The 27,324-nt window shown below is 38.7% G+C and overlaps 3 protein-coding genes across 7 annotated transcripts; 1 reads left to right on the forward strand and 2 right to left on the reverse strand.

The window, feature by feature from the left end:
- Positions 1–352: 352 nt before the first annotated feature.
- Positions 353–27,203, reverse strand: LOC116300978 (b(0,+)-type amino acid transporter 1). Of its 5 annotated transcripts, none has more exons than XM_089034248.1 (10): positions 25,709–27,203; positions 5,987–6,112; positions 5,070–5,169; positions 4,953–4,997; positions 4,696–4,819; positions 4,239–4,342; positions 3,700–3,796; positions 3,464–3,619; positions 3,191–3,368; positions 353–2,922 (listed from the first exon to the last, which is right to left on the reverse strand). In XM_089034248.1, exons 1-10 carry the CDS (start codon positions 26,256–26,258, stop codon positions 2,846–2,848), a joined length of 1,557 nt encoding a protein of 518 aa, XP_088890374.1. In that variant the 5' UTR covers positions 26,259–27,203; the 3' UTR covers positions 353–2,845. The 5 variants fall into 5 exon arrangements, with proteins under 5 accessions (XP_088890374.1, XP_088890375.1, XP_088890377.1 ...); XM_089034249.1 differs by lacking the exon at positions 25,709–27,203 and adding an exon at positions 23,289–24,186; XM_089034251.1 differs by lacking the exon at positions 25,709–27,203 and adding an exon at positions 21,036–21,660.
- On the reverse strand, positions 8,992–13,233 carry LOC148909084 (uncharacterized). The gene is made up of 2 exons (XM_089034596.1): positions 12,798–13,233; positions 8,992–11,747 (listed from the first exon to the last, which is right to left on the reverse strand). The coding sequence occupies exons 1-2, from the start codon at positions 13,231–13,233 to the stop codon at positions 9,067–9,069; spliced, it is 3,117 nt and encodes a 1,038-aa protein (XP_088890722.1). The 3' UTR covers positions 8,992–9,066.
- LOC148909085 (uncharacterized) lies at positions 15,005–15,869 on the forward strand. Its single transcript, XM_089034252.1, has 2 exons — positions 15,005–15,158; positions 15,246–15,869. Exons 1-2 carry the CDS (start codon positions 15,129–15,131, stop codon positions 15,624–15,626), a joined length of 411 nt encoding a protein of 136 aa, XP_088890378.1. The 5' UTR covers positions 15,005–15,128; the 3' UTR covers positions 15,627–15,869.
- Positions 27,204–27,324: the final 121 nt, after the last annotated feature.

Here is a 27,324-nt window from a genome sequence, read left to right on the forward strand (position 1 = left end):
GCGCCGCAAATACACGGAGCAACAGGGTTGCGACACAAGTTGCAAGACTGTTAACAAGGTGCAACGCAAACGTTTCCAAACGTAGAAACAAATTCTACTTTTTTTAGATTACACGCTGCAATGCTCCATGTAACTTGTTTCGCAATGGCGTTGCGACACAAGGTTGCAGAGAAAATTGCTCCATGTAGTCGCGCCTTTAAAAAATATCGATACAAATTGTTAAGAAGCTCGCGACACACAAAAATACTAATTAAAATATAAATATATCATACATTGATTTCTATTTTACAGATTACATTTACAAAACCTGTAAAACTAGAGTCTAATAAATATAAATCGATTCAATTATGGCTATCTTAAAAGCGAATATCAGAACATGAGAATACTGGCCTGATGCATCATGGATGTTATTAACACACAAATGATAAACACTAAGAGAATCCAAAGTCTATCAACATCACACGAGAGACGAATCCAGGAAGGGCTCTATGGTACCTGCGACTCTCCATTGGCATTTCATTTGTTTTTGGGGAGGGAGGGGTGATTTGTCGCGATTGGTTGGGGAGTGACATTTATGGAAATACTTGACGTGATACACTCCTGCACAGGAAGGATTTAAAAATTTTGGCCTAAAATTACTAAAATTTCGAAATCCATGATGCATTGGTTTGTTTCTCGTCCATTGTCGTTTACTTCTGACAACCTTTTGAAAATAGGTGTATATCAAACAAGATATTATGCAACTGCAATGCAATGCAAATTTTACCATCGTTGATAAATAAAACAAGAATAAAAATATATGTATATATTGTCACGCAAGTAAGCTTTAGGGGGTGACGAGATTCATTTCCAGCCATACTGAAAGGCATTTTAGAACTTGAATATAATGGTTTCAATGTAGCCATGTTCTGGGACAAAAGAAAGTCAATTTTCGGCCTTTGGAAAATGAAATCTCTTTTCACGAAAAAAACTTTACATTGTTCCTGCCCTGCAACATGGCTGATATGAACCCTACTATATTCAATAGCCCATCAAGAAAATGGGGAGTTCCTTAGTTATCATCCAACATGTCTGATATGAACCCTACTATATTCAATAGCCCATCAAGAAAATGGGGAGTTCCTTAGTTATCATCCAACATGGCTGACACGAACCCCACTATATTTAATAGCCCATCAAGAAAATGGGGAGATCCTTAGTTATCATCCAACATGAGAAAAGAACGCGTCAGTTGGAATTGCATCAAATTAGTATTTGCGCGCAGCCTGGTAATACCTTAATACAATAAATACTTCGTAATTATATCCAGCTTATCAAGATCTTTAACTAAGCTGTGGTCAATGATTTTTTTACTTATCTTTTTTTAACGTTTGAACACGTGGTCAAATTCTGAACACGTGCGTTATATGATGCTGTTATGCTTATTATTCCCCGTAATCATATGGCCGCCATCTTGATTGAATTTATCAAAAATTTTCTTACTATTCTCTTTTGTTATATCGACCAGCACGGCTTCTGAACCAATCAAATTCTATTTAAAGCACGGCTTCTGAACCAATCAAATTCTATTTAAAGCACGGCTTCTGAACCAATCAAATTCTATTTAAATTACTCGAACCAATTCAATCACTAAGCTTGACTTAGAAACCACAAATGACCTAGAACTCACTTCGGACTACGTTCGGCTTCCTTCGTATCTTGCTTACCGATTATGTAGTCTGAATCTATTGGCTCTGTCTTAATGCATACATATCCTGACTAACACCCAAAATACATTGCGATATAATCGTTTATCTACCACCAGTTCCTTCAATACAAGCCACGCACTTTTCGATACGTCAATTTTACAGTGCTTCTCAATGGCAAACGCGGAATCCTCTTCGCAACGAAGTAGGCTTTGGTGGACGTCAATCAAGGCGTTTCCATGACATTCTATAGGCATATGCCTTTGTAAATTTCGTGTTTTCCGACAATGTCATGAAAACGCTTTAATTTACGTCTTCTAATACCCTACTTTGTCTAGTCCGAAATTGTACGATTCCGCGCGTGCTATTGGTGATGTGCATCCCTTCCTATGAAAGTAAAAGGACAAAAGATGCCATCTTTGTTAACATGACAAAAGACACCAAGGTCAAATCATCTGTCAGTCAACAAAAATGGCGGCTATGACGTCACATGCACCTTAAAGTGCACATGAACCCTTCGACAATACTTTCAGTACTGATTCTACATAAAGTAAATAGTTGAATGGTAAAATATTTCTTGATTTGAGTGATGCGTTTCTAAGTTATGAAGGTTTATACTTCCAATATGCTAATGAGTGTGACGTCTATTAAGGCTTAATCAAATATACAAAATCGAACTGGTTCATAGATACAGTATTTAAGAAGCATCATTATTTTACTCATGGTTTACATGAAAGCTATTTACAATTTTTATTTTCAAAATGGCCAGCATTTAGTATTATTAGTTACAACAAAAACACTCAAATACCTTACCTGACGTCATCATCATTAACATATTGGAAGTATAAACCTTCATAACTTAGAGACGCATCACTCAAATCAAGAAATATTTTACCAATCAACTATTTACTTTATGCAGAACCAGTACTGAATATATTGTCAAAGGGTTCATTTGCACTTTAAGAATTGAGAAACCCTGTAAGATATTGAAGGAGGTCAAGAGACCATGAAGGACTCATTATGGTCTCTTGACGTGGTCTGTTTTGATTCCCAAATACTCGCTTAATTAGCTAAAATATCTAACATAGAGCCATGACATTCAAATCTATTGATTTCTAAAAAATTCGAAACAACTTTCGATGAAGAATTCCGTGAGGGTCTTAAGTAGAAATTACCTCTTCTTCACTCTCTGGTAGAGAGACGTCGCACAGTAATTGAAGTTTGTACGTCACTGCGGCTGTGAACAAAATATACATATCATATATAATTTGCACCAAATGTATAGGCTTATACGATAAAGTAGGTTTCATAGGAGCACAGGCTAATCCATTACAAATTCCCGCTCTTTTCCCCATGGTGCTGCGCGTGTGCACATCAGTTTCCCGCCAGTTTTAGCGTCGCACATGTACATCGTATTTTCCCGCTAATTTTAATAAATGCATACTTCTCGAAAAATAAAAAGCTAAAACGACAAAATACAAGTAACTTTGAAGCAGACTACTCACCGACGCCGTTCAAAAACCATTTAGGAACACATTTGAAGTAAACAAAAGCAAGGTAAAAAGGAATTCCCGACAGGATAAATAACAGACAGTAAAATGATTCCAGCGGAGCCTCGTAGAATGGCGCGACGACGAGGTATAAAGATGCTAGAAGAACGACAATGGGAACGACAAGAGGAACCTGAAACGTGAGTTAGAAAAAGGACCGTCAATATACGCTGGTATTCCTATGGTAAATGCAGAAGAGAAGAAACTGGTATGAGGTGGAAATCAAACCTTGTAAGGGCGCTCTAAGCCTGGTTTCTTGTATCGTAGCCATAACAACGCAGCAATCGTAGAACCGTAGAAGACCCAAGCAGCGAAGCTAAAATAGTTGATGAGGGTTTCGAAACTGCTTGAGTCTGGAATCAACATAATCCAGGCAATAATACTCTGAAAACACAGGAAGTACATATCAGTGCACTTTTATCTAAATTGGGTTCCCTGTGCTTAAATTATACAAAATAACTTACATTGAACAGCATGGCGGGGAGAGGAGTGTGACGCTTGGTGTGAACCATGGCTAGAAACTCTGGCAGATGCCCTTCACGTGCTGCAACATATACCAACCTACGAAGGATTCAAAATCAAAATGTTGAATGGGGCGCATAGAGGCGTGGCCCTCTAATATATAGCGAGCCTTCGCCGACGTTCCGGCAGGGCCCTTCCTCAAGAGAAAGAGAATCTCCCAATATCCAGAGAAGTCCCCCTTTCGGTCCGGCAGGGCCCTTCCTCAAGAGACAGAGATAGAACCTCCCGATACCCACAGTAGTCCCCCTAACGTTCTGGCATGGCCCTTCGTCTGATACCCAGAGAGGTCCTAACGATCTATCCTCCTTTAGAGAAAGAGAATCTTCTGATATCCAGACAGATTCCTCTACTAATTTTACTCCTTGTTTTAGGTGGATCTATCGCTGGAAGGTTCATACTCTATCGTCTGATACTGGTGAAGCACACCTTGCGGTCTAGCAAATGGTTATAAAAATGTCTTACAAATAGTCAAGCTACGTACCTTCCTCCAGAGAAAGCGGATCCATTAGCAGCACCAAACGTAGAGCAGGCAACAAATATAGGCATGGTCCAAGCCATTACACCATACATCCTATCTGCTAGGGTCTATGAGGATATATAACACATAAATACGTCAAATCTGGTAATAATGGTGGTGACGATGATGTGCTGTTGATGAGATGGTATGATGGTGACGGTGATGATGATAGTTTTGATAATGATGATGATGCTGATGATGACGGTGATGATACTGATCAGATGATGACGATGATGATGATGACGATAATAAATTTGATGATGATGGTATGATAATGATGATGATAATGGAGATGGTGACGGTAATGATGATGATGATCAAATGATGACGATGATGATGATGGTATGATGATGATAATGGTGATGATGACGATAATGATGATGATGGTATGATAATGATGATGGATACCCTTATTACTCACCACAGCTACAGCTCCCGATGTCTTCACCTCGTCTGGTGTTAATACAGTCAAGTATGAGATATTAACAAGAACGTAGCAAATGGTCACCAGAGGAATCCCAATCAAAATTGATCGTGGAAGATCCCTAAAACAAGACATTCAAACCTAAATGGAAAATTTTCGCATTTTACGTGGCGCAGTGAGATTGCAAGCCGAGTTGGTCCTTTCCATGCAAATATCTCAATATCAACTGATTGAATATAACACTAGATCCATACCTGTAGGGATTTTTCATCTCCTCGGTCACATAGTTCAGATTATTCCTATAATATAAACAATTGTATTAGCAAAATATGTACCACACATATATCCATCTAAACTGAGGGCTATCTTACCATCCATCGTAGGCCCATAAACCATTGTAGAATGCAAAGCCAACCATACCAATACTCGTGGTCGTAGCAGCGAACGAGTTATCGAAACTAGCAGTATATCCTAGGTTAAAGAAATTTGATAAGTAGAGATTATCAAAAACGACTTTTCCATATTCGTTTATCACACATTTAGGGATCAATACAAGAATAAAACGAACAGTTTCCAGTTTATGGTGAAGTGATATCGTATCACTTCGCTGATATGGTTTTTATTCACGGCTTTCTCGCACTGATATCGATCCTAAATTTGTAATAAATACAGTTATCCAATGCTTCATTTTAAAAGACTGTGACAGTGTGGAATTGTCTTTCCGTACCGTGACCATGACTGGACTGTGAGCAAGCACTTGCGAAGAGATTGTGAGCAAGCACAAAATGAACTTTTGATTTCGCATGTATAACCGATATCATTAATTACAGATCAATGAAAGATCCCTCTACCCTGGGTGCCAGAGTTCCCTTGTTGTTCCCTTTTCTCCTTTGTTGTTTTCTCCTCGACCCTCGTCGCTTCGCAACTCGACTAAGCCCCTTTGGAAACCAGGGTAAGATCCCTCGTGACCTTTCTATCATATCTGGCACATGTATCAAGCATGAACAGAAACACGCAGCGGTACAGTCACGTAATGTCACGACACGTAGTCTTTCCATGTATCACGCAAAAGGGATCACGAAGCAGAATAATAAGCTTTTTTGGGGGGGGGGGGGGGGAGGGGGCAGGGGGGAAGGGGAGGGGAAGTATAAGTAAGCTGTCATAACTTTTGTAAATAGAAATTAGAAACCTTGCGGATCCTCAATCACAGCGGTAGTTTAAGTACAAGCTCATTATATTTTTTGTAAAATGCTTTGGTTTAATTTATCGATCTAGAAGTAAGTCTTACCTTGTCCGAGTCGTACAAGTCCAGTAATCACGAGCATAGCAATGGCCAGCAGTTTGCAGCCCGTGAAAATGATTTGCATCCTAGTTGCCCATCGTACACTGAAACAGTTTACAAAGGTGATGATAGCTGTAAAACAAGCGAGAACAAAATATATAAGACATTTCGATCAATATTTGGGGTGTGTATTTATACAGATAATGTCAAGGAGTGTAGTGACTACATTTGCATATTCAGACCCCTCACAATAACTTCGTTTCTACGCTTTGGCGTATCCACGAGTAGAGTTCAAAAAGATGTATCACATATCCCGGCACTTACGTTTTGCCTAAATTAATGTTGGAATTATTGAGAGATGTTTCTGGAAGGACTTGCCGTATTGAAGCTATTTTAGAAGAAATAAAAAGCCGCTTTAATTGACTACTACTATAGGATTCTGTAAAGTATTTCCAAATTGACTACTACTATAGGATTCTGTAAAGTATTTCCAAAATGTTTAAGTAGTCCCGACTTTAGTGTCAAAAGCTACGACCCCAGACAAATAAGTTCAATAATACAATAAACAAACTGCTAGTTTAAAATAACTAAAAACAATTAAATAACAAGACATTAGAAGGTTAAGAGATGAGAGTAAAACTCCTACCAATGCAGAAAGCGGCCAAGATTTTCACCAGAATATTCAGATCAACACGATTAGGGCTCAAAATCGAACACAAAGGAAAGAAAGGCTCTATGATATATTGTCCAAACGCAAGAGATATGATGGCCAATTGTGAAGGTTTCAGGAGTATCATCGATGTGTACGCGTACAAAAACCCTGCGGGATTCCCGAACGAGAGTTTTAAGTACGCGTACTCGGCGCCAGACTTGACGATAGTGGTGCCTAACTCTGCGTAGCACAGAGCTCCAAGCATCGAAATCACTCCACATGAAGTCCAAGTTACGAGCCCCATCCCGGGCGATCCTGCTTTAGAAAACACTCCACTTGCAGAAGCAAATATTCCGCTACCAATCATGGTCCCAATAATCAATGATATTCCTCCTATGAGTCCAACTTCGGGCTTAAGAGCGCTGGATGACTTGGAGGTCGGAACGCATATCTCTGAATCCTCTGCGGTTGGTTTACTTGATGTATTTCGTCGTACAGTTTCTGGAGTTTTCAGAGCCAGATGGTCATCGGAGACAAACGATTTGTTATCCATCGCGCACTTTATGTACTTATTATTCAAAGGAATTGGGTTTGCTCTAGTTGTACAACATATTAATACATGTTGCAAGATCGGCTGTCACACGAGACGTACAGACGTGCACGATAACAATGATCGATTGACATTCGCCCTACGGCGGATCAAATTACTTGTCGGGGTTAACGATTTCTGGCCGAGAATTCACCGAGTGATAAATAAATCACTTTTTAAGTGTCTAGTCGTTCTAGCGCTTTCGCACTAATATAGGGCACTTTTCGCTCACACGCACTGCCACTACATTTAATATTCTATATGCACACAACGCTCAACTCACATCTAGAAATTCTGACGGTCCAATTGGCTGGTCGATCGAACCACTATACGATTTTTGTGGCTACTGCCTCGTAGAGACGTAGCCACTATGGGGCATTATGTCCCCCCCGGGGGGGGAGGGTACTCCCATATATGGACTATACGGGGATGATCTGCTGAACAGGGTATGGTTTTTCGAGCTTCTAGTTATAATTAGGCTATGCAATTTCACTCACGTTCCACGTTCTTCCTGAGCTTCCTGTCATATTCAGGGTTTCTACTTTCGTATTGACCGAAACTGGTCATCATGGTCGTAAAAAAACGATACGAGAGATGACATGATAATTGAAACAGGAACTCAGTGCAATAAATTATATCTTTTGTCATAAACCGGGCCTACAAATATTAGTTTGTTTGTCATAAACAGGGTACCCCTTTCAGAATCCCAGCGGAACACCCCTACCCAAATTCTGGCGGAGTACCCCCCCCCCCCCTGGGAATTATGTCATCGGGTCGTAAATTCGCGAGTAACACCACAGTAAGCCCATCATTTACAATTTAAAAAACTCTCACAATTTACTCAACGATATACTGAAGTGATTTTGTTACTGCAAGTCGTTTGTTTTAGACCACATATATCACTCGACGAAATAATGGATTTGGTCATCATATGTCCGCTTGGCAAATGTTGGGCAAATATGGTGCTCTATATTTGCCCATACATTTGCCTATGCAGGCAAAGGTCGGGGTAAATTTCTAATAAATTTGCCATTGCTTTGCCATACATCTGAACACATGGGTAAATATGTTATATATTTGCCCTTAGTTTAGACGCATTTACCCAGTGGGGATATATGATAACCGTTTTTGCCCTATATTTGCCCTATTGTCAAATGAAGGGCACATATGAAATCAACTTTGCACTAGGCTTTGCCCCATATTTACCTGGGGAGCAAATACAATACCCCAAACTGAGTATATCCGATGTGAGGTTTCCGTTTCAATTTATTGCAATCAAAACTTTTCAAAACAAATCAATAATTTTTCAACTGAATTATGATGGATGTTGGCTTGTTTTTACGACTTACGAGGGGGGAGTGCATGCAGGTCCATCTCAGTCATATGTGTCAATTTTTTCTCCTAACGCATGACATCAATGTTGCGACCACATTAATTCAATCATTGTTTTGCTTTGATGTCATGAAAGTGAGGTTATATGCGTTGATACACACAGGAAAAAACGCGGACGATGTATTTTTAATATGCGTAAGTCGTACATGCGTTTTTTCCAGTGACAATAAGAAAACTCATTAACCCATTAACCTCAGCTGCATTTCAAACCGCTAACATCTGTAATATTATTTGAAGCATCAATTTTGTTTAGTCTAAACATATGAATTCATCTTTTTTATTGGCAATATATGCAATTTCATTCATAATTATTTTAATTCATCTAATTTTAAACTCATCAAAGAATTCATTCAATTTTCATTTTGACTATCTAGTTACTGATGCACAGTTCAAACAGTTTATTTTTGATAGCTTTGAATATTTTTCCTGGATGATACTTTACTGTCATCTCCATCATCCGTACAATTTACGTAGTAAAGGACAAACAATTAATACTCTTTCTTTGTCAATAACATCGTAAGCAGCAACAAACTGGCTGTGTATCCTTTGTATGGGAATGAATGTAGAGGGCCCTTCCATTTCAAACAAGTTTCTGCACCAAATTTCATGTGGTCTGCCAATCCTGTGTCTTTCTGGATGTCGCTGATACCATCGAACCTTTGCCATACACAATGATTCCTGCTTGCCATCAATTATAATGGTTTGTTTAAGAAAGAAATCGACAACACCGGGGCGCAAGTCAAATGAATCGGTCTCAATACTGCCACTATATTGGCCACACCAACTTGCAAGAATGAAGGAAGAACGTTCCAGTCTAGAGTCAGAGGACCCTAGCTTTGTCCCCGAATATCCAATGGTACTAATTCTCTCAAACGTATCGGTAACACATTCAATGACCGAGTGTTGAGGTAAAATTGTTTCATAAGCTTTAAAGAGATATTCTGTATAGTCATCATCAAGAACATCAATGGATCGAGGTGAAAAACATGAGTATGCATTCATATTGCTCCACTCTAAGCAACGTAGTACTTGACCAACTGAAAGATTAAGTGTTGATGGTATTGATGGGATGCTTTCGCCAAGTGTTCCTACTTGTTGTGCCTCCTGAAGAAGTTGAAATACTGGTTGGAAAGTTTCTCGAAATCTCTCTGGTAAAGGGATATCTCTTAGTTCATGCTTTTGGAGAAATTTTCTCATGATTTGTATTTCAACAGATCTATTGTTAGTTCGAAACGCTCCTAAAATCCCATTGAAACGTTCGAAGCTGAAAAGCCAAAATGAATATACAGGCCCGTAATCTAAAATACATTGTTTGAGGTGCAGGTGTAGATGCATGTTTGGCGTAACACGTTCCTTTCCATATCGTTTTTCAAACGATTTACAAAATTCCACTAGGTAATCATGTCCTTCTTGTAGCTCTTCAGTTGTAATAAGTGGAGAGCAAAGGTGAAAGCAGGACAATACGAATAACCTCCACAGCTCCAAATCATCTGTTGGAACGATATTCCAAATGCAGAATACAGAATACAAGAGAGTCCATGTTTTCCACTGATCAGCAGTAAATCCTCCAAACGATGTTGATATCTTTTTCGGGAGACGCCCAATAAATGATGGTGCTTTGACGTCATCTACCTTTTCCTGGATTTTATTCAAATTTTCTTTAGAAATAATTGGCGTTTCAGCATTTAGCCATACATTTTTCATTAAATGTTTTGCTGTCCCTAAAAACAAATTGTGCATAGGATCAACAACATGGTAACGAGTACAATCGAAGTAAGGCAACTGTAAGAGTTCAGAATATCTTGTTCCAGTGGAAGTTTCAATTTGGTTTCGTTCATCAGCGGTTGTTGCATTGAGTATTTTCTGAGCCTCTCTTCGGTGCTCTTCATTTGTCCTTGGTGTATCGTCATCTTCGAAACCTGAAAAATCCATGCTACTAAAATCTCCGGGAAAAAATCTTGTGCACTTTGAGCACCCTCGGTGAGCAGTACATCCTAAGAAACCGCAAACTTTTCTTAGTGCAGGAATGTCACAAGCAATACAAAGGAGGGCAGCTCGAAAACATCTTGCTGTTCTACTCCCATGAGGCCGAACTTGGATGCCTTCGTGCCACAATAAGTTCAATTCGGCTACAAGTGGTTGTAAGTACGTATTGATATTCAATTTGGACTCGTGTGGACCAGGTATTACCCCAACTATTATTACGTTTTCCTCTTTGTACCTTTCTTTTCTCGGAAGATTTAGGAGGACCATATATATGACTCCAACGCTATAGACACTGTGCTTAAAAGGCTGAAACCAGTCAACATTCAGCATAAAAGCATAATTATTAGGCTGGGCAAGGAAAGGAGTGCCGTTAAAATATTGCCAATCTTTCCACACTTGGCCATCGTAAATATCAACTAAAATATCGTCCGGTACATTCCGATTTCTCCAAATCTCACATTTTTGTACAAAGTCTGGTCGCTTAATAAAGTGAGTTAGAGTGTCTCTGATGCTTTTATAACAATAAACTTTATGTGGGTACAATTTCGTCTGTCCATTTTTCAAACGAATTTCCTTAAGCAATTCCGCTCCACAAGGTGTGCGGCGAAACAATTGACGGTGATTCGGAAAAGCAATGTGAGAACATGGTTTAGCAATGACACGCCCGAATCTTGTTGTTATGCAGTCTTGAAAACGGTATAGGGTGTCGCATTTCGGACAAACAACATACTTTGAATGCTTATCTTTAAAAGAAAGATAATTTTTCAAGAGTTTGAAGGAGCTCGGGAAAACCAATACTGCGGTTGGGAAAATGATTGGCGAAAGCTCACACAAAACCTGAAAAATCGCTTTAAAAAAGGCGAGGAGAATATCAATGCCTCGGTCTGGTACAGAAAAGTATGCAGACCAAAAGCACACAAACAAGGCAATCCAGTTAATAAGGGTCACTCGGGAACTTGCTTCGACGGCAACGCTTATTTCTGCACTAGATTGTTCAAAATCTCTTTCTACGTCTTCGATATCAATATCCCAAGTTTCAACCAATCTCCTTCTTTCATTTCCTCTTATCTCTTCATGGTCAGATTCACTGTCCAACTTGTCATCCCAAAACACTTGATCTTCTTCCTCAAAGTCATTTATTCCGTCTCCTTTAAACATAAGCAAATACGATGTATTTTATTCATTCGGCATTGCATAACTGCAACATAGTATAAGATAAAGTCTGAAACCATTATAATACTAGAAAAAAAAAATGTCAGTAAAAAAAACCTCATGGGCTAAGGGACCGGTCATTATTTAAGTTGGGGGGGGGGGGGGGAGAAAAAATTGGGGGGGGGGGGGGGGGCCTGAAATTTTTGCTAGTGAAAGTCTTGAAATTTAAAAATGACTTTTAGGGAAAATTTTTAAATCTTTTACTACAATCCATGGGGGGTTTTCGATAAACTTGGATGCCTTCAAAGGGGGGGCCTTGAAATTTTTTTGCGTCACTGACAATTTCTCCTCCACCCCCCCCCCCCCCCCCCCCTACCTCCAACTTAAATAAGTACCGGTCCCTAAATGTATAATTTTGACCCAAATTTTGCTCTGAAAATAAATGATTTCCATTGAAAATAAAATATAAATTTCTAAGTCAGCAAAACAACAATTTATAATTCGTGAAAGAAAAATGATAAATCGAAAATAAAAAACCCAAGAGACATATTAAATAAATTACTTATAATTGTATTTCTCTAACTTGACAAACATGTTTTGCCGGATACCATGCTATCTCAGGATGACCACAGTCATGAATTGATTTGGAGACGAAAATGTACAGCAATATCCATTTGAACATAGTAAATTCTTTTTGGCGTTTTAAATGAGTTATCTCTAGCTATGATTTTATAAACTCTTTGAATGAACCTTTCTGAATGAACACTGAGGTTTTAATGGCAACCATAAGCCGATTACTTAATAATGCACCCTTCTTAAAAGTAACGGTGAAAACGAGGCTAAGATAGAAATAGAAAAGAATCATTTGTACCTCTAACTTAATCTCGCTTCAATAACACTAATGCTTGGTAGTAAATCCAATAGGGGAGCTAGATCATGTGCAAATCAGCCGCTTGTTAAAGATTCAGTCTTTTATCTATGCAGTTTGACTTTATCATTTAAAGATTATATAATCTAATCATCAAATAAACGTATAACATCAATACCTTTTTGTGAAGTAGCTGGTAAGAATTCGTCACTTGATGGTTGGTTTGTATTTGGCACATCAGAGGAGTCTTGATCAGTTTGGTCCAAAACGTTTATCTCGCTGTAGTCATTAGAAGAAGTGTCGTTCTGGCCGTCAATCTCGTGAGTGAAAATACTATCATTTGAGTCTTCGTCGTCATTCCGCTGTAATTGCCATTGATTTGTTAAAGGATCATAAAATTCTTCTTTGTGACGGCAAAATACTCTGTAATGTAAATCTTCGTTACAATGAAAGCAATGATAACGCTTTGACATCGCAGAAGACATTTTGTTTTCCAGAACTATATAATTAAAAAGACGTTGTGTATCATTGGGATAATTACTCAAAATCCAAGCATTTTGAATGGCTAACAGCCATATTCCAGCGTAATAAAGTTCCACGTCCATCAACCACATGCCATTGGACAAAAGCACGCCGGATCTTTATTACCGCGCCCTTTTCCTTAGAGCTGTCACTGTTGGCGGCAGATAATGGTACGATGGTTTTAGAGCTAGAAGCTAATCAAGTTTATTGCAATGATATTTCGTGAATCTAGGCTTTAGAAAAAATTTCATAACTTTATAAAATGGAGCAAATAGCTTTAAGATAATAGATATATTACTTAACATGAATCCTGGATACAACTTCAGCATTTTTATAAGACAGTTATTCCTTTTTTTATTATTAGACTTCATTATATGAACGTATATGTCATCACAAGTCACGTGATACGCCGTGATAGATAGGGGGTAGATTTGTTCGGTGGATGTGCTTATTCGTTCATTCGCCTTTTGGTCACAAACAGGTAACAAACTCTGTCGGTCATCTAGTTTCTCGCACATTCTATATCTTTGCTTATAAATTGCGTTCATTCGTCGCGATCAAAAAATGGGAAGAACATCTACACCTTTACCAGGACGCCCAATGCCAATCCATTCTGTTACTGCAACTACCAGTACAAGCAGTACGAGTAGACATACTGAAAATGGCGCCAATTCTCAAAGGCTTAATATACTTATTCCCTCTGTCCCTGGTGGTAACGAGGATGTGCTAAGAGAACACAGAAATCGCCTATTGCAAGCAACAAGCGAGAATGAGAACGTTGACCCCGACAGCGAAAAAGAAGAAATTTCTTCAAATTTCGAAACGATTGTAAAACAGTTTAAAGAACTGCAAGAACAAAACCGCCAAATACTAGCCGCCTTAAAAGAAAGCCAGCAGAACAAGGACAACAGCAAGACCAAGATTACTGTCTCAAAGGCTGTTGCAGTAAGTAAAGTGGCAATATTTAAAAAAGCAAGCTATTTTTATTGATAATTTTACTGGGAATTCTTGGCGCGAAGAGTAGTTGGTATAATTATGCAGCGGTATAATTTATGCAATGCTAAAATTGGCGGGAAACCCGCCATGGCAGTGGTTAATGCTACCAAACTTTATTATTGATTTCCAATAACAAGACACTGAATGATAATGATAATTTCCTTTTTTGTAAAGGAATTGATTTGATTTCGATTTTTTTCCCAATATTATACAATCACAGCCATAAAAATAATGAAAACATTATTACTATGTCTAAGAATAACTTAAGGTACATCTTATGATTTTAATGAATTATATTATGTTATTACAGTCTGAAGTACGCTTGGTAGCAAAGAAATTACGGGACAGGGAAGAAAACCCTCTTATATGGGATTTTACTAAAGCGTAAGTATAAAAATTTAATAAAAATGATCTTGTATGAATCATTGTATGAATTTCTTTCCATATTAAGTTTCCACTTACCACTCAAATATGGCATTTCCTAATTAGTTTCAGAGATGACGTCAACGAACAGATTAATAACGCAATAAGGGATAGAGTTCTGAATGTTCATAAGGATGTCTCTGCCGTCGAGTTAGAAGGTATTTATGTATTTTATATTACGAAGTGCGAAAGGCCTTATGCACCTATCAAAGTTAACCCGGGGGGGAGGGGTGAGGACAAAGGGTGGTGGTGGTCGGGGGGGGGGGGGGAGGGGGTAACGAAATCCTTTTAGAAATATTCAAATGCCGAAGGGAGGGTAAGCAGTTTGAAATAAAATAACACGGAAAATAAAAAAAAAAACAAAAAAAAACAAAACAAAACAAAGCAAAAACAAATGGATGCTAAAGGAGTAATTGTCGGCCAAATGCCAAAATTTCTAACAAATTTTGTCTCAAGTTTTAATATATGGGTACTTGATATAATTTCAGCTGCCCTTAAAAGTCACTTTCTGACGAGAAGAAAGAGAAACAAAAGAGAGCGTTCAGGGGCCCTTGGAAGGCATCAAAAGATGCAGCGGAAAACACAAAGAAAACAAAATGTAAGTAAACTGAATTTGCAACGATTATGACTTTGTTTAATAAGAAACTTTGACTGACGGTGTTTTTTTTTTTCTTTTTTCTTTTAGCTCCTAAAATCCAGATCCAAGGCAGCGGACTTGTCAACCTCGCTATCACCAGGGGACAAAGAGAAAGTCAAGGCAATTATGAAACTGGAGTATATGTCATCAGAGGAGTCGATGTCAGAGGCGGATGACCAGGCTGATGACGATACAGCGGACAGTGGCTCTGATAACGAAGGGGGCCCTACTAAGCAGAGTAAAGTTTTAATAAAACACCCTCTGCCATGGAGAAGCCCCCTAGCTAATCAGTTCATGGAAAGCATGGACCGAAAGGCAAAAAGGAGGCTGTCAGAGCGCAGTCTCACCATGCTTTTGAAGCGGAAAATCGGGGAGCCGTCAAGACGCCCAAGGCCATCTGGAGGTCCCGAATGGGCATTGAGAGCCTAAAGGTTTTTATCAAATCAAGGGCACTGGGACACCGAACGTGGTTGGGGTTTCTACGAGTTTTATGAATTAAATCTTGTGTCACTGTTCCTCCGTTCCTTTGGCCTGATTTCTAGGGTTTTCGTTCTTCTTTCGATTACTTGAACGTTATACTCGTTTACTTGAAGAAATCCAAAGGTCAAACGGTATAGCAGCGGCTATTTAAGCCTATTGACCTTTGGATTTCTTCAAGTAAACAAGTATAATGTTCAAATAATCGAAAGAAGAAGGAAAACCCTAGAAATCAGGCCAAAGGAACGGAGGAACAGTGACACAAGATTTAATTCATAAAACTCGTAGAAACCCAACCACGTTCGGTGTCCTTAATTAAGTTTTTGCAGTTATAAATGAAGTGTACTACTACAGAATATCTAAAAAGAATCGTACATAAGCCACAGATCGATTGACAACTAAATATATTATGATCTCCTTTCACAAATTCTGTCACAAGATGAAACAAACACCTATAATTAATTTACAGAACTAGCATTTTCAATTAGTTGTAGTTAACAAATTGTTCATAGTTAATCAGTCGTCAAGAAAAGGAAATTCACAATAAAAATGTTTCAGTATGATTTATGTCTTTTTTCCTGCTTCTTAGTATAGGTTAGCTATGTTTAAAGTATGAGGTGGTTGTCACGACATATATCGTTTCTATTTTTTTTGGCCTGCCATAAGTGACAATAGCTGAAGACTGATAATATAGTTAAATTTAGCAAATATGATGAGCATAATTCAACTGAGCAAATATGGCTAAGACGCGCTGGTACATCTAAGGCATTAAGGGGGCATTAATCACATATACGGTCAGAGCATATCGCATGGTATATGTAAGGCATAAATCACATATACGGCCTGGAAAAATACAGGGTATATGTAAGGCATTAATCACATATACGACCTGGGCAAAGACAGGGTATACGTAAGGCATTAATCACATATACGGCCTGGGCAAACACAGGTTATATGTAAGGCATAAATCACATATACGACCTTGGAAAATACAGGGTATATGTAAGGCATAAATCACATATACGGCCTGGGCAAAGACAGGGTATATGTAAGGCATAAATCACATATACGGCCTGGGCAAAGACAGGGTATATGTAAGGCATAAATCACATATACGGCCTGGGAAAATACAGGGTATATGTAAGGCATTAATCACATATACGGCCTGGGCAAAGACAGGGTAAATGTAAGGCATTAATCACATATACGGCCTGGGAAAATACAGGGTATATGTAAGGCATGAATCACATATACGGCCTGGGGAAACACAGGGTATACGTAAGACATAAAACACATATACGGGCTGGGCAAATACGTGCACATATCAAATGAGCATTCACATTTACTACCGGGTAAATGTATGGATGATATGATATCTGCTATATATTTGCCGTTTGGGATTTTACTGGGCCATACGGACTTTGCCATCTGTGCCCATGGGATAAATGTGTAGGTACATATCATATACAGTCATTGGGCAAATATTGTCTACTATTAGTCAAATATGATATTTGCCCATATATTTGTCTATATGTTTGCCTACATGACAAATCCATTTTTTCGTCGAGTGTATGTTGTCCTTGAATTAAGTGGCTATCAGATACTTCAACATATTTTTCATTAAACCCGCACCAAGCCTCAGAGGTAAAACTGAACTTTACAGGTCAAGATTCAGGAAGGTGTAACTTTGGCAGATATCAGCGGACTAGTTTTGATGTTTTCCATGTACTCCAGCAAACGCCAATGAGTTGACTTTCCGACTCAGTATTTCGCCTTCAGTTCAAAACTTCTTTTATCGTTGTTAATGTTTTAAGGCTTTTCAACAGACGTAAGCAGTTAGGTTTTTAAGTGCGAGAAATTGAAGCTAGACTAGCTTCCCATGCAGCAGCTTCGCTCGATCCAGGGATTTCCTTGATCACTACAGGCTAGTCAAGCGAAAAGGGACAGGCTTTTTCCTACTTCGTGGTATTTTCAGTCAATCAATTGAATTTCACGAACGTTAATAAAAAAGTTCGGGAATCGCAAAATTCTGAGAGTTAAAAGGAAATCGAGAGGAGAGCAGACGAGGAGGGAGAGAAAGGTTGTGAGAAATCAGGACACGAATGGAGATAGCTTTAAAGAAAAATACGAGAAAAGAGAATAGGATAAGAGGTACACTTTGCCTCATGGTTAAGGTTAAGGTTATGGCCACTTGCATACATAGAAAGCTCTGTCTTACATTTCAACAAGGGTAACTTGTAAAAGTTTTTAAGTCCCTGTTTTGCTTACCAATAGCTGACGCAGCCAAAAGCTTCGTTAGCGGTACCATCTCAGGTCTACCACTACAGCCAGGGAAGATCGCTTCAATAACATACGACGCAAATGTAAGAAGAATAATCGCCAAGGCGGACGGCTTATTGACCAGTACTGTCGTCCATGCGAACATGAAAGCAGGGAGAGGACCAAATCCTTCACGCAAGTAGGAGTATTCACCACCAGATTTAGGAATAGCAAGACCAAGCTCCAAGTAGCTCAAAGCCCCTAAGATGCTCAAAACTCCACAAAGACTCCATATAACTAACGTCAAGCCTCCAGACCCTGCGTACACCATTACCCATCGGGCAGATGCAAAGATACCGGATCCAATCATAAGACCCACAATCAATGAGATCCCTCCAACTGGCCCTAGTGTTCTTTGTAACGCTAAAGTCCTTGCTGGCTGCTTCTTAGTAGAAGCAGAAGAAGGAGAAACCTCGACCATATTTTCTTGTAGTGATGCTTTGAAATAATATGAATCTGCGTCGGTACGGTGTCAGTCACTAGTAATGCGCGGAAAACAGTGCATCGGCATTAATATAACTATACACTTAACCTTGGACTTCGTCCCTCAAGGACACGTGTGAACTGCTTCTAAGATCAGAAGCATTTAGGATCCACGTAAGGGAAGTGAAATCTTCACAGGGTTCGATTAAATCCATTGACTGTGACCCTATACAATGATCTGTTATCGATGAGTGATGATCGCCTTGAGTTTTACGAGGGCTGCACTGTCACACGTGGTCCTCGTTCTACCAAGACTGGCTTTCAAGTACATGCTGATCACGAGAAAAGCCTTGGAAATACAGATGAGAACCAACAAGCATCTCTACTCCTATTTATGATGAAGAACTGGCATCATGGCTGCCGGCATGTCACGCTGATAAACATTTCCGCACGCGGACAACAAAGCGACTCTACTCGCATATACGATGATGACGGATTTGAATATTACAGGATGACCCGATACGCAACAGTAACCAATACATATATATACAATATTTACCCACCAATGGATTCGAACATATCACAAGACCCTCAAAGAAAGGTTAGCCATATACTTTCGAGAAGTAACTGGAATATACGCAGTAAAAAGGAGCTTTATTCAGACTCCTGCGAACGATTGTGTTGATATCCATGTGAATTTGTCGACCGATATCCTTTAAAAACTGAGCCAAAACAAGGAAGGAAAATCGCGACAATGAAGGTAATAAGCCAGATGCGGCGATGTTTACACATCTGCTAGCATTTAAATTCAAGTGTTCCCCCTTTAAATTTGATAGATGACCATGCGTTGATTATTTTACCAAGTGTATATAGTCACAGGTGAGAATTACTATGCTTACACATCTGCGCGTATTCAATTTCAAGTGTTTCCCCCCTGTAAGTAATATCCACTTGGATATAACCATGCTCACAAGGTTGTCATTTTAAGATTATCCCAAGTAGTGATTAAAAGATCAACAAGTTTGAATCGCTCAAGTTATGATAAGTGGTTTGTGGTTGCCTAAAGTCCATGGACTCATCATCACGAGACTCACGACTGACTGTAGTCACCCTGTGTTGAGACAGGCTTCTACAACCTCACTACCATGTACGGATACGTTGAGTTCGTAAAGGACGATGAATTTACAGGGGAGGAGGTTTTACCAAGAATGCAAGGAAAAGGGGGTGACTGTTACGAAGGTTTTACCAGGAATGCGAGGAAAAGGGGGTGACTACTACAAAGGTTTTACCAGGAATGCGAGGAAAAGGGGGTGACTGTTACAAAGGTTTTACCAGGAATGCGAGGAAAAGGGGGTGACTACTACAAAGGTTTTACCAGGAATGCAAGGAAAAGGGGGTGACTGTTACAAAGGTTTTACCAGGAATGTGAGGAAAAGGGGGTGACTATTACAAAGGTTTTACCAGGAATGCGAGGAAAAGGGGGTGACTGTTACAAAGGTTTTACTAGGAATGCGAGGAAAAGGGGGTGACTGTTACTAAAGATATACTGAGAAATTTGAGCAAAAAGGGAGTGACTATTACTAACAATATACTGAGAAATTTATACCGCCCCTGGAACTATCCCAGAATTATCATTTCGAATTCAAGGTATGGATTATAGAAGTCCATTACTAGTTATGCTATTCTGGTATTTATCTGGATATTTTGCCCCGGTCAATATTTAGTTCAAAATCTCGTAACCTATTCATTGGACTTTATCCGAGATAGAGTACAGCCCGATAAATAACAAGGAGGATGGTTCGTGTAAGAATACAATATATAGTTAAAACTTGAAAAAATCCTATCTCCTTAGCTTAGTTACAATAGCCGGAAAACTTGACCAATTGCAAGCGCCTTTGTGCGAAGGATTTCCTGATCCTTCTTGAAAGGTTAAAAAATACACCATGATCTAGTCTGGCTTTGCTTGTTCGTTGAGAGATTGAGAGCGGCAGTTTGACGAAAAGTTTCCGAGAAAGTATCGATTATTAGTGCTACATTACTACGCATGTCCGCAAAGCACTTGTCTCGTTTGTTTTCTTCAAAAATAAATACCTCAAATAGTTGACGTTCCATACTTTCTTTTTGAATTCACTGCAACACTTCTAAACAACCAATTAAGCGGCAGGAGCAGAATGTATATAAAAAACAAGCTAACATTCGCAAGCTTGGACTTGACTTAAATTTAACTTTGCTACTAGAATCCTTAGTATTTCTTGAAACGTGAGCTGGGTGAACGATGCCCTTATATTCCCGCGCTAATTTTTTTTCCGTGCGTTATTTTTGGACGCAAACATTGAGAGCCAATAAAAGGTTATCAGGCACTTGTCAAGGTAAAGCAAATATTTTCATATACACTATAAGAGGGTCAAAAATTTCAACAGCCGGAAACTATGACAATAACGGTTCGATTATAGATTTTCAAAACATTAACTAGATTTCGTAAAAGCTCATCTTCAGGAACCTAGAGCTAAATGAGCGACAGAATTTTACCCCTGAGTTCCCGAGGATGGTAAAATCTTTTCTCTTCAATATAATACTATTAGCTTTAAATACGACACCCCCATGTAGAGGTTATCTTACCGATGGCTGATGCTGCAAGAATCTTTACAACGGGAACTAAATCTTTCCGGTTACTGCAGTGAGGATAAAAAGGCTCCAGTGTGTAGGAGCCAAACGTCAAGAGTGTTATGGCCAGCGAAGCAGGGCGAGTGGCCAAGATACACGTCCAAGAGTACAGGAAAGAGGCAACAGGACCGAAAGCCTCTTTGTAGTACGCATACTCACCGCCAGACTCCTTGATCGCTAGACCAAGTTCAATGTAAACTAGCGATCCTAGGAGACTTAGTACGCCGCATACAGACCATACAATAAGAGTTAATCCTACAGAACCGGCGTTTACCATGACCCAACGTGGTGAAGCAAAGATCCCTGATCCAATCATTGTTCCTATTATGATGGAGATTCCTCCTAATAGACCTACTTGGCGTCGAAGCCCGACCGCATTCTCAGTTTTTGCGGCCATTGTCATTAAGCTTGACTGCCTTTTATTGAATATGAGTAAGACTGTTTACCACTGTTGAAACCACTGTTTACAAGATTTATAGGAGAGATGTTGGAATCCTGATTTAGCACTCGACTGAAGTTCAGCTCCAAATCGAAGAAAAATCCATATGAAATGATCAAGTCATAAGAAAAGATTTAAGGTACGATGAGGAAACTGAGTGTCCTACGGAACCCTGTATGAGATGACGTACAACTCGCTTATAGGTCAGTATTTATATTACCTTAATAATTCATGAAGGAAACACAATAGAAATCATGACCATGAAGGAGGTTTTATATCTGATATAGATTCGCCTTCATTTGTATAAACTTTAACTTGGATTTTCTCTATCAAACTTGGTTCATTTCGTAAAGAATTCGGTATAGTATGAGAACATACATCAGGAGTTTTTTAAGCCGTTTAATAAACTCGCAGTTGCCTAACACAATATATCTTTTGTTTTGCACTTAACTGCCTTTTTGTTATGCTAATAATGCAAAAAAGATTGAAAGCTATATTGTCGACATGATGTCTTATTTTATTTTTCAGTAACGCTGCCCTATATTTGAAAGACAGTTTTGCTTTTAACTGGGGTGGAGTTGGGGAATTTTGGTTCTTCCATTTTACTCCGTTGTCATGACTCTCCCCACTCTTCGGTAGATTATTTTGTGACCTTACAAATTCACGCAAAAATGGATATGAAAAGATGGATTAACGCCGTTGATGTTCAAAACTGACTCATAAATAAGACTCGAAGAAGGCCAACTCTCCCCTTGAACTTCCTTATCGCAATAACCTTTGCTCGCCTCTTCAGTCAACTTGATTGGAAGGATATCAAATATAAAAACACATATGGATCGCTTTATATTTCCCTTGTTCTCACAGGACAGATCAAGAAAGAAGAACAGATTAAACCATAGGCTGATAATTTATAAAAAGATGTACAAATATCCGTACAAGGACGTTGCACGGCTCACCCACGTGTTCGTGGATTGTAGTTGAGGCGTACGGTAACCATAACAACATCAACTATTCAGACTCGTAACCCCAAAGTTGGCATCAATATATCTACATTAAAACCAGACGTTTAAATCGACTTCCAATGTGTAGCAGTATTGGGAAATATAAGCTCAATATAATCATATTTACCATGGTCTTTCAAAAAAAAAAATTCACTCAATGAAGGGTACTTACGACAAAGAATCGACCTTACAAAAAAAAAAAAAAAAAAACAGCTAAAAAAAACAACGAAAATAAGTAAAGACTTCAAAAATGCCAAGAATTACAAAATGCTACGCAAAAAACCTTGCCAACTTATGTTTACAATTGCTAATGAAAGAATCGAAAGGAATGCCTTGATGTGCACTCTATAGCTTTTTGTAAAGTTTATCTGTCGTGATTGAGTCAACAGCTCAGTGTCACCGAAGCAAATGCTTAACAAAATGAATCTCCTTGGCCTTCAGTCTTCGCTTTCCATGACGGTTCTTGAGATGAATTTTCTCAAAACAAACGTATTTTTCAACGCAAGAGAACAAGGAATCTATAGATACTATCATATAAAAATGAATGATTCCCATAAATTGTTATATATCGAACCTTTAAAGTAACTTTCTAGTTTTACACAAGAAGGAAAAAAAAACAGACCTAGTTTTATTTTGTCATAAAAACATTTGGAGTCAAAGTTCACGTTGCGCATGGAAAAAGCGCGCGTTTTTTTTTGTGTTGTTTTTTACACAACACGAAGGCAACACACCGCGAACAAAAAGGTTTTTTTTCATTATTTGACTTACCCATGGTAAGAGCTGTGACTAGTTTTACCAGAGGTTGTAAACTTTCGCGTCCGCTACATCCAGGGAAGATTGGCTCGATAGCGTAGTACGAGAATGTGAGAAGAATGATCGCAAACGAAGATGGCCTGTAAACTAGAACTTGAGTCCAAGAGAATAGAAACGCTCCCATGGGACCGAAGGCTTCTGCCAAGTAAGCATATTCTCCGCCGGATAAAGGCACAGCAAGACCGAGCTCAATGTAGCATAAAGATCCCAGTAGACTCAACAGTCCGCACAAAGCCCACACAATCATAGTGAGGCCGACAGACCCAGAGAAGAGCATGACCCATTTTGGGGAAGCAAAGATTCCAGAACCGATCATACAACCAACGATCAAAGAAACACCACTGAGAAGCCCTACTTCTTTTTTTAACCCTGTCCCAGACGGCGACTGAACGCTTTCATCTCTTTCATTTCGTTCATCCGTCGAATTCATTTGGGAACCAGGTTGTCTAGGTTCAAGCTGTTCTCGTGTAGAGGCCATTTTCACTATCAACGGCCTTTGCTGGCAGCGAATGTACGGAGTTTTGTATTTCACCTTCGAGTAGATATCGCGTGACGGTGGAAACGGCTGACGCAATTACTACGCCTGCAATATTTGCGTTTTACAGAATGTTTAACAGGACAACTCGAGCTAAAACTTCAGAGCTGTCAATCTGATTCATATCAAGAGGTCGTGGGTCGATTTTGATTGATTTAAGATGCAGGAAAAATTCGAAAATCGGGATAAGAAGAGGGCAAGTAATCTGGAAAGAATTAGATGGTAGATACATCCGGTTTTTCCTCTTTTTATCCCTCTTGGCAAAGTTATTAACTGGAGATTTGCACATACCATGATGTCAATATGTCAAATTCCAACACGAGAGAGATCGAAGCTTTGTGAAATGCAACCAGAGTCTAAATATCAAGGAAAAGAATACGTCGTAACAGAGCCATAACTACAAATATATTTTTCTCAGAGCAGTGATGTCATCCTTGTTGCTGGAGGAGTGTGAGGAAGAATGCCTAGTGCATCAGTAACTACACTCTACTCATTTTTGACGAGCTCTGCATTGGCAGCAATAAAGAATTTGTCATCCAAAAGGATTTGAATGCATATGGGAAGTTGCAATACTTGCGATTACACGTGAGGTGTCTGACCTTTAGTGCCTTAGAATGTCGCACTGTCTGCATTTTTTAAAATCTTTTTATTACAGATCAATACGAGTTTGGTGGTTTAATCATTAGTTAACTGACAGTTATAAACTAATTATTCGGCAGAATGTCATTTAACTTTAATAATTTTACGAGTGCTGGCCTTAATATTAACTAAAATAATAAAATATCGGTTAACTGTGAACTACTAATTTTAGGCTATTTGTCTTTTAGATACTATAGTTTTTGGCCAATTGCCAGTCGTAACTACTAACCCCATTGACACCCCGAGTTGAAATGAGAGCACGCTGCTATCACGACATGATCTCTCTTATCCTGTTAACGAGCCCATTAACTATTCACGTATCGTGTTTATTTACTTAACTTTTGTTTCGTACCTTTTTGAGCATACTAATTAATTTGAAATCTAAAATTGCTGAAGTTTCTTGTGAATCTCTGAAAACAAATCCTACTGATAATTCAATAAATATCATGAGATAACTGTGAATTGCTACATTACTTTTGCACTGAGCTCACTTTAGTGGGTGGCATATTTGTCTTACTTTCTTAATTATATTTGTTTAAATAGCTTAGAAAGGGCAAAATAGTTTATCTAAAATTGGCCTTCAGATGTTTAGGATCAGTTAAGACGAAATTATTCAAAAACATTTTCACACTATTGTTACCAGGACACTTAACATAATTAATCGAATTACCATACATGTGCCTCACCTAGAAAGTATTTAGTTGAATATAGAACCAAAGACTGATCAAAGCTTTGATATATATCGCGACTGCTTTACAGTAATGTAAATAATTTTCTACTCAAATAAAACAAACAAGCTTACTTCAAATTGTTTCAGAAGATGTCGATATCGATATCTGTACGACAGCGAAAACTACGAGTCACATCTGACGAAGAGTTGCTTTTCGTTTTATCTCGGCATGATAAAGATCTAATATGCTTTGCGAGTATTTACACATGGCTCGATATGAATAGATAAACAGCGATGATTGATTGCAGTGGTAATTAGAATCAAGTACCAACGTCTTATTAAGGTCTTTTAAACACTCAAAAAGACTCTGTCATAAATACTTATTTTGATATTAAGTACGAAGAAAGAATGAGGCATTTTTGTTGAATAATAATTCGTAGCAAACTAAAGCAATAACAAAAAACTTAAGCTAACGTTATAAATAAATAAAGAATTTAAATGATAAGTTGACATCAATGAAAATTGACTTACCAATTGCCAAGGCTGCTAAAAGTTTTACCAAAGGAGCAAGATCTTCTCTATCAGAGCACGATGCATAGAAAGGTTCGATAACATACGCACCAAATGCTAGACAAATGATAGCTACTTGAGATGGTTTGAGGATGATTGTGGATGTCCAGGCATACAAGAAACCTGGAAGCGGACCAAATCCTTCATACATATAGATGTATTCAGCTCCTGATTTAGGTATCATCGTACCGAGCTCCGAGTAGCACAATGCTCCCGCCATAGCTAGTAAACCACACAGAGTCCATACGATCATAGTCATGCCGACTGAACCTGAATATTCGATGACATATCGAGGTGAGGCGAAAATCCCAGAGCCTATCATAGTTCCAACTATCAAAGAAATTCCGCTTATCACACCAACTTTACGTTGGAGTCCTACGAATGGTGTTTGTGCGTCCTCCATTACATGTAACAGATTGTCTGTGGTTCTATCTCTTTCTTCGCGACTCAAAACATCGTTGCTGCCGGCGAAAGGCATATTTCCATTACTGGCAGGACTACTGCTTGACATCGTGGGTAAGGACAAACAATCACAACCTCTGTCTTTCCTTCTTTAACCTCTCAAACGACACTTGAAAATGCGAAATATAAAGTTGTTTTCGCGGTAAAACGTATGAGAACAAATGAACACACACGTGAGTGCATAGTTATTTGGTTGGCTGACCCCGTTATGATAATATGCCTAGAATGAAAGCAAGTAAAGTTTAAACCAGATTTACCGGTTTTTAGTGGTTGTTTTTCTTTTTACGTCCGCAATGCAAGCTGACGTCTAATTTTGCACAGAACTTGGTTACATAATTTCTATCTTTCTGTCGTCATAGCAACGGATGTAAAAGTAACTGTCGTTGTTTGTTTTATAAATACTTTGTAGAGTTCTAATGTGCATCCGTTTCTGGTCTATCTAGCCTGTAGCCTCCTTTGCAGGCCAGAGGCAAGGATTATCTATTTAGCAAATATATTTTAAATCAAAGTTAAATTTAATGTTTTGGTTTTCAAAGCCGGCCCTGCTAGTAGGCTATAACTAGTAGCTCATCCAATCAGAACGCACCATTGATGAGAGACCACTAGTTGGATTTGACTCAGTTAATATGAAGAGTAAAATTCTAGTTACACAACGTTGTTCGGTTGGTCGCAAAAAATATTTCGGTTAAATTACAAATATTTCTATTTTGCCGATACTATGTTGGTTTAATGAATGATATTGTTCCTGGTCGTATTCCAGCTCTCTTATTGGTTGACAGGTGCATTTTCCCTGGTTTTTGATTGGATGACTGAGCTGTTATAGATCTCCTGGTTCTCATATAAGATGCATTGAGGTGCTATTTACTTAGGATCCAGTATTGTTTGTTTTAGCATAGGGATTATTGGATTCGAGACATGTCTGGCACGGTTCCCTATTTAATAATTGTCCTTTTAATATTTGTGTCTAGTCCCAGATTCCTCTGGCTGCACGGCGCAAGGAGGGAGAGGAAAGTGGGGCTAGAGAAGAGGACGTAAGAAAACTGGTGCAACCATTCTTACTCAAAAAAGAAAAAGTAAAAGAAAAAAAGAAAAGAAAAAGAAAAGAAAAGCAGGAG

The sequence above is a fragment of the Actinia tenebrosa genome, unplaced genomic scaffold, assembly GCF_029948245.1.
Source record: "Actinia tenebrosa isolate PJP-AT-01 unplaced genomic scaffold, QUT_ActTen_1.0 PGA_scaffold2__45_contigs__length_23673736, whole genome shotgun sequence".
Taxonomy (NCBI): domain Eukaryota; kingdom Metazoa; phylum Cnidaria; class Anthozoa; order Actiniaria; family Actiniidae; genus Actinia; species Actinia tenebrosa.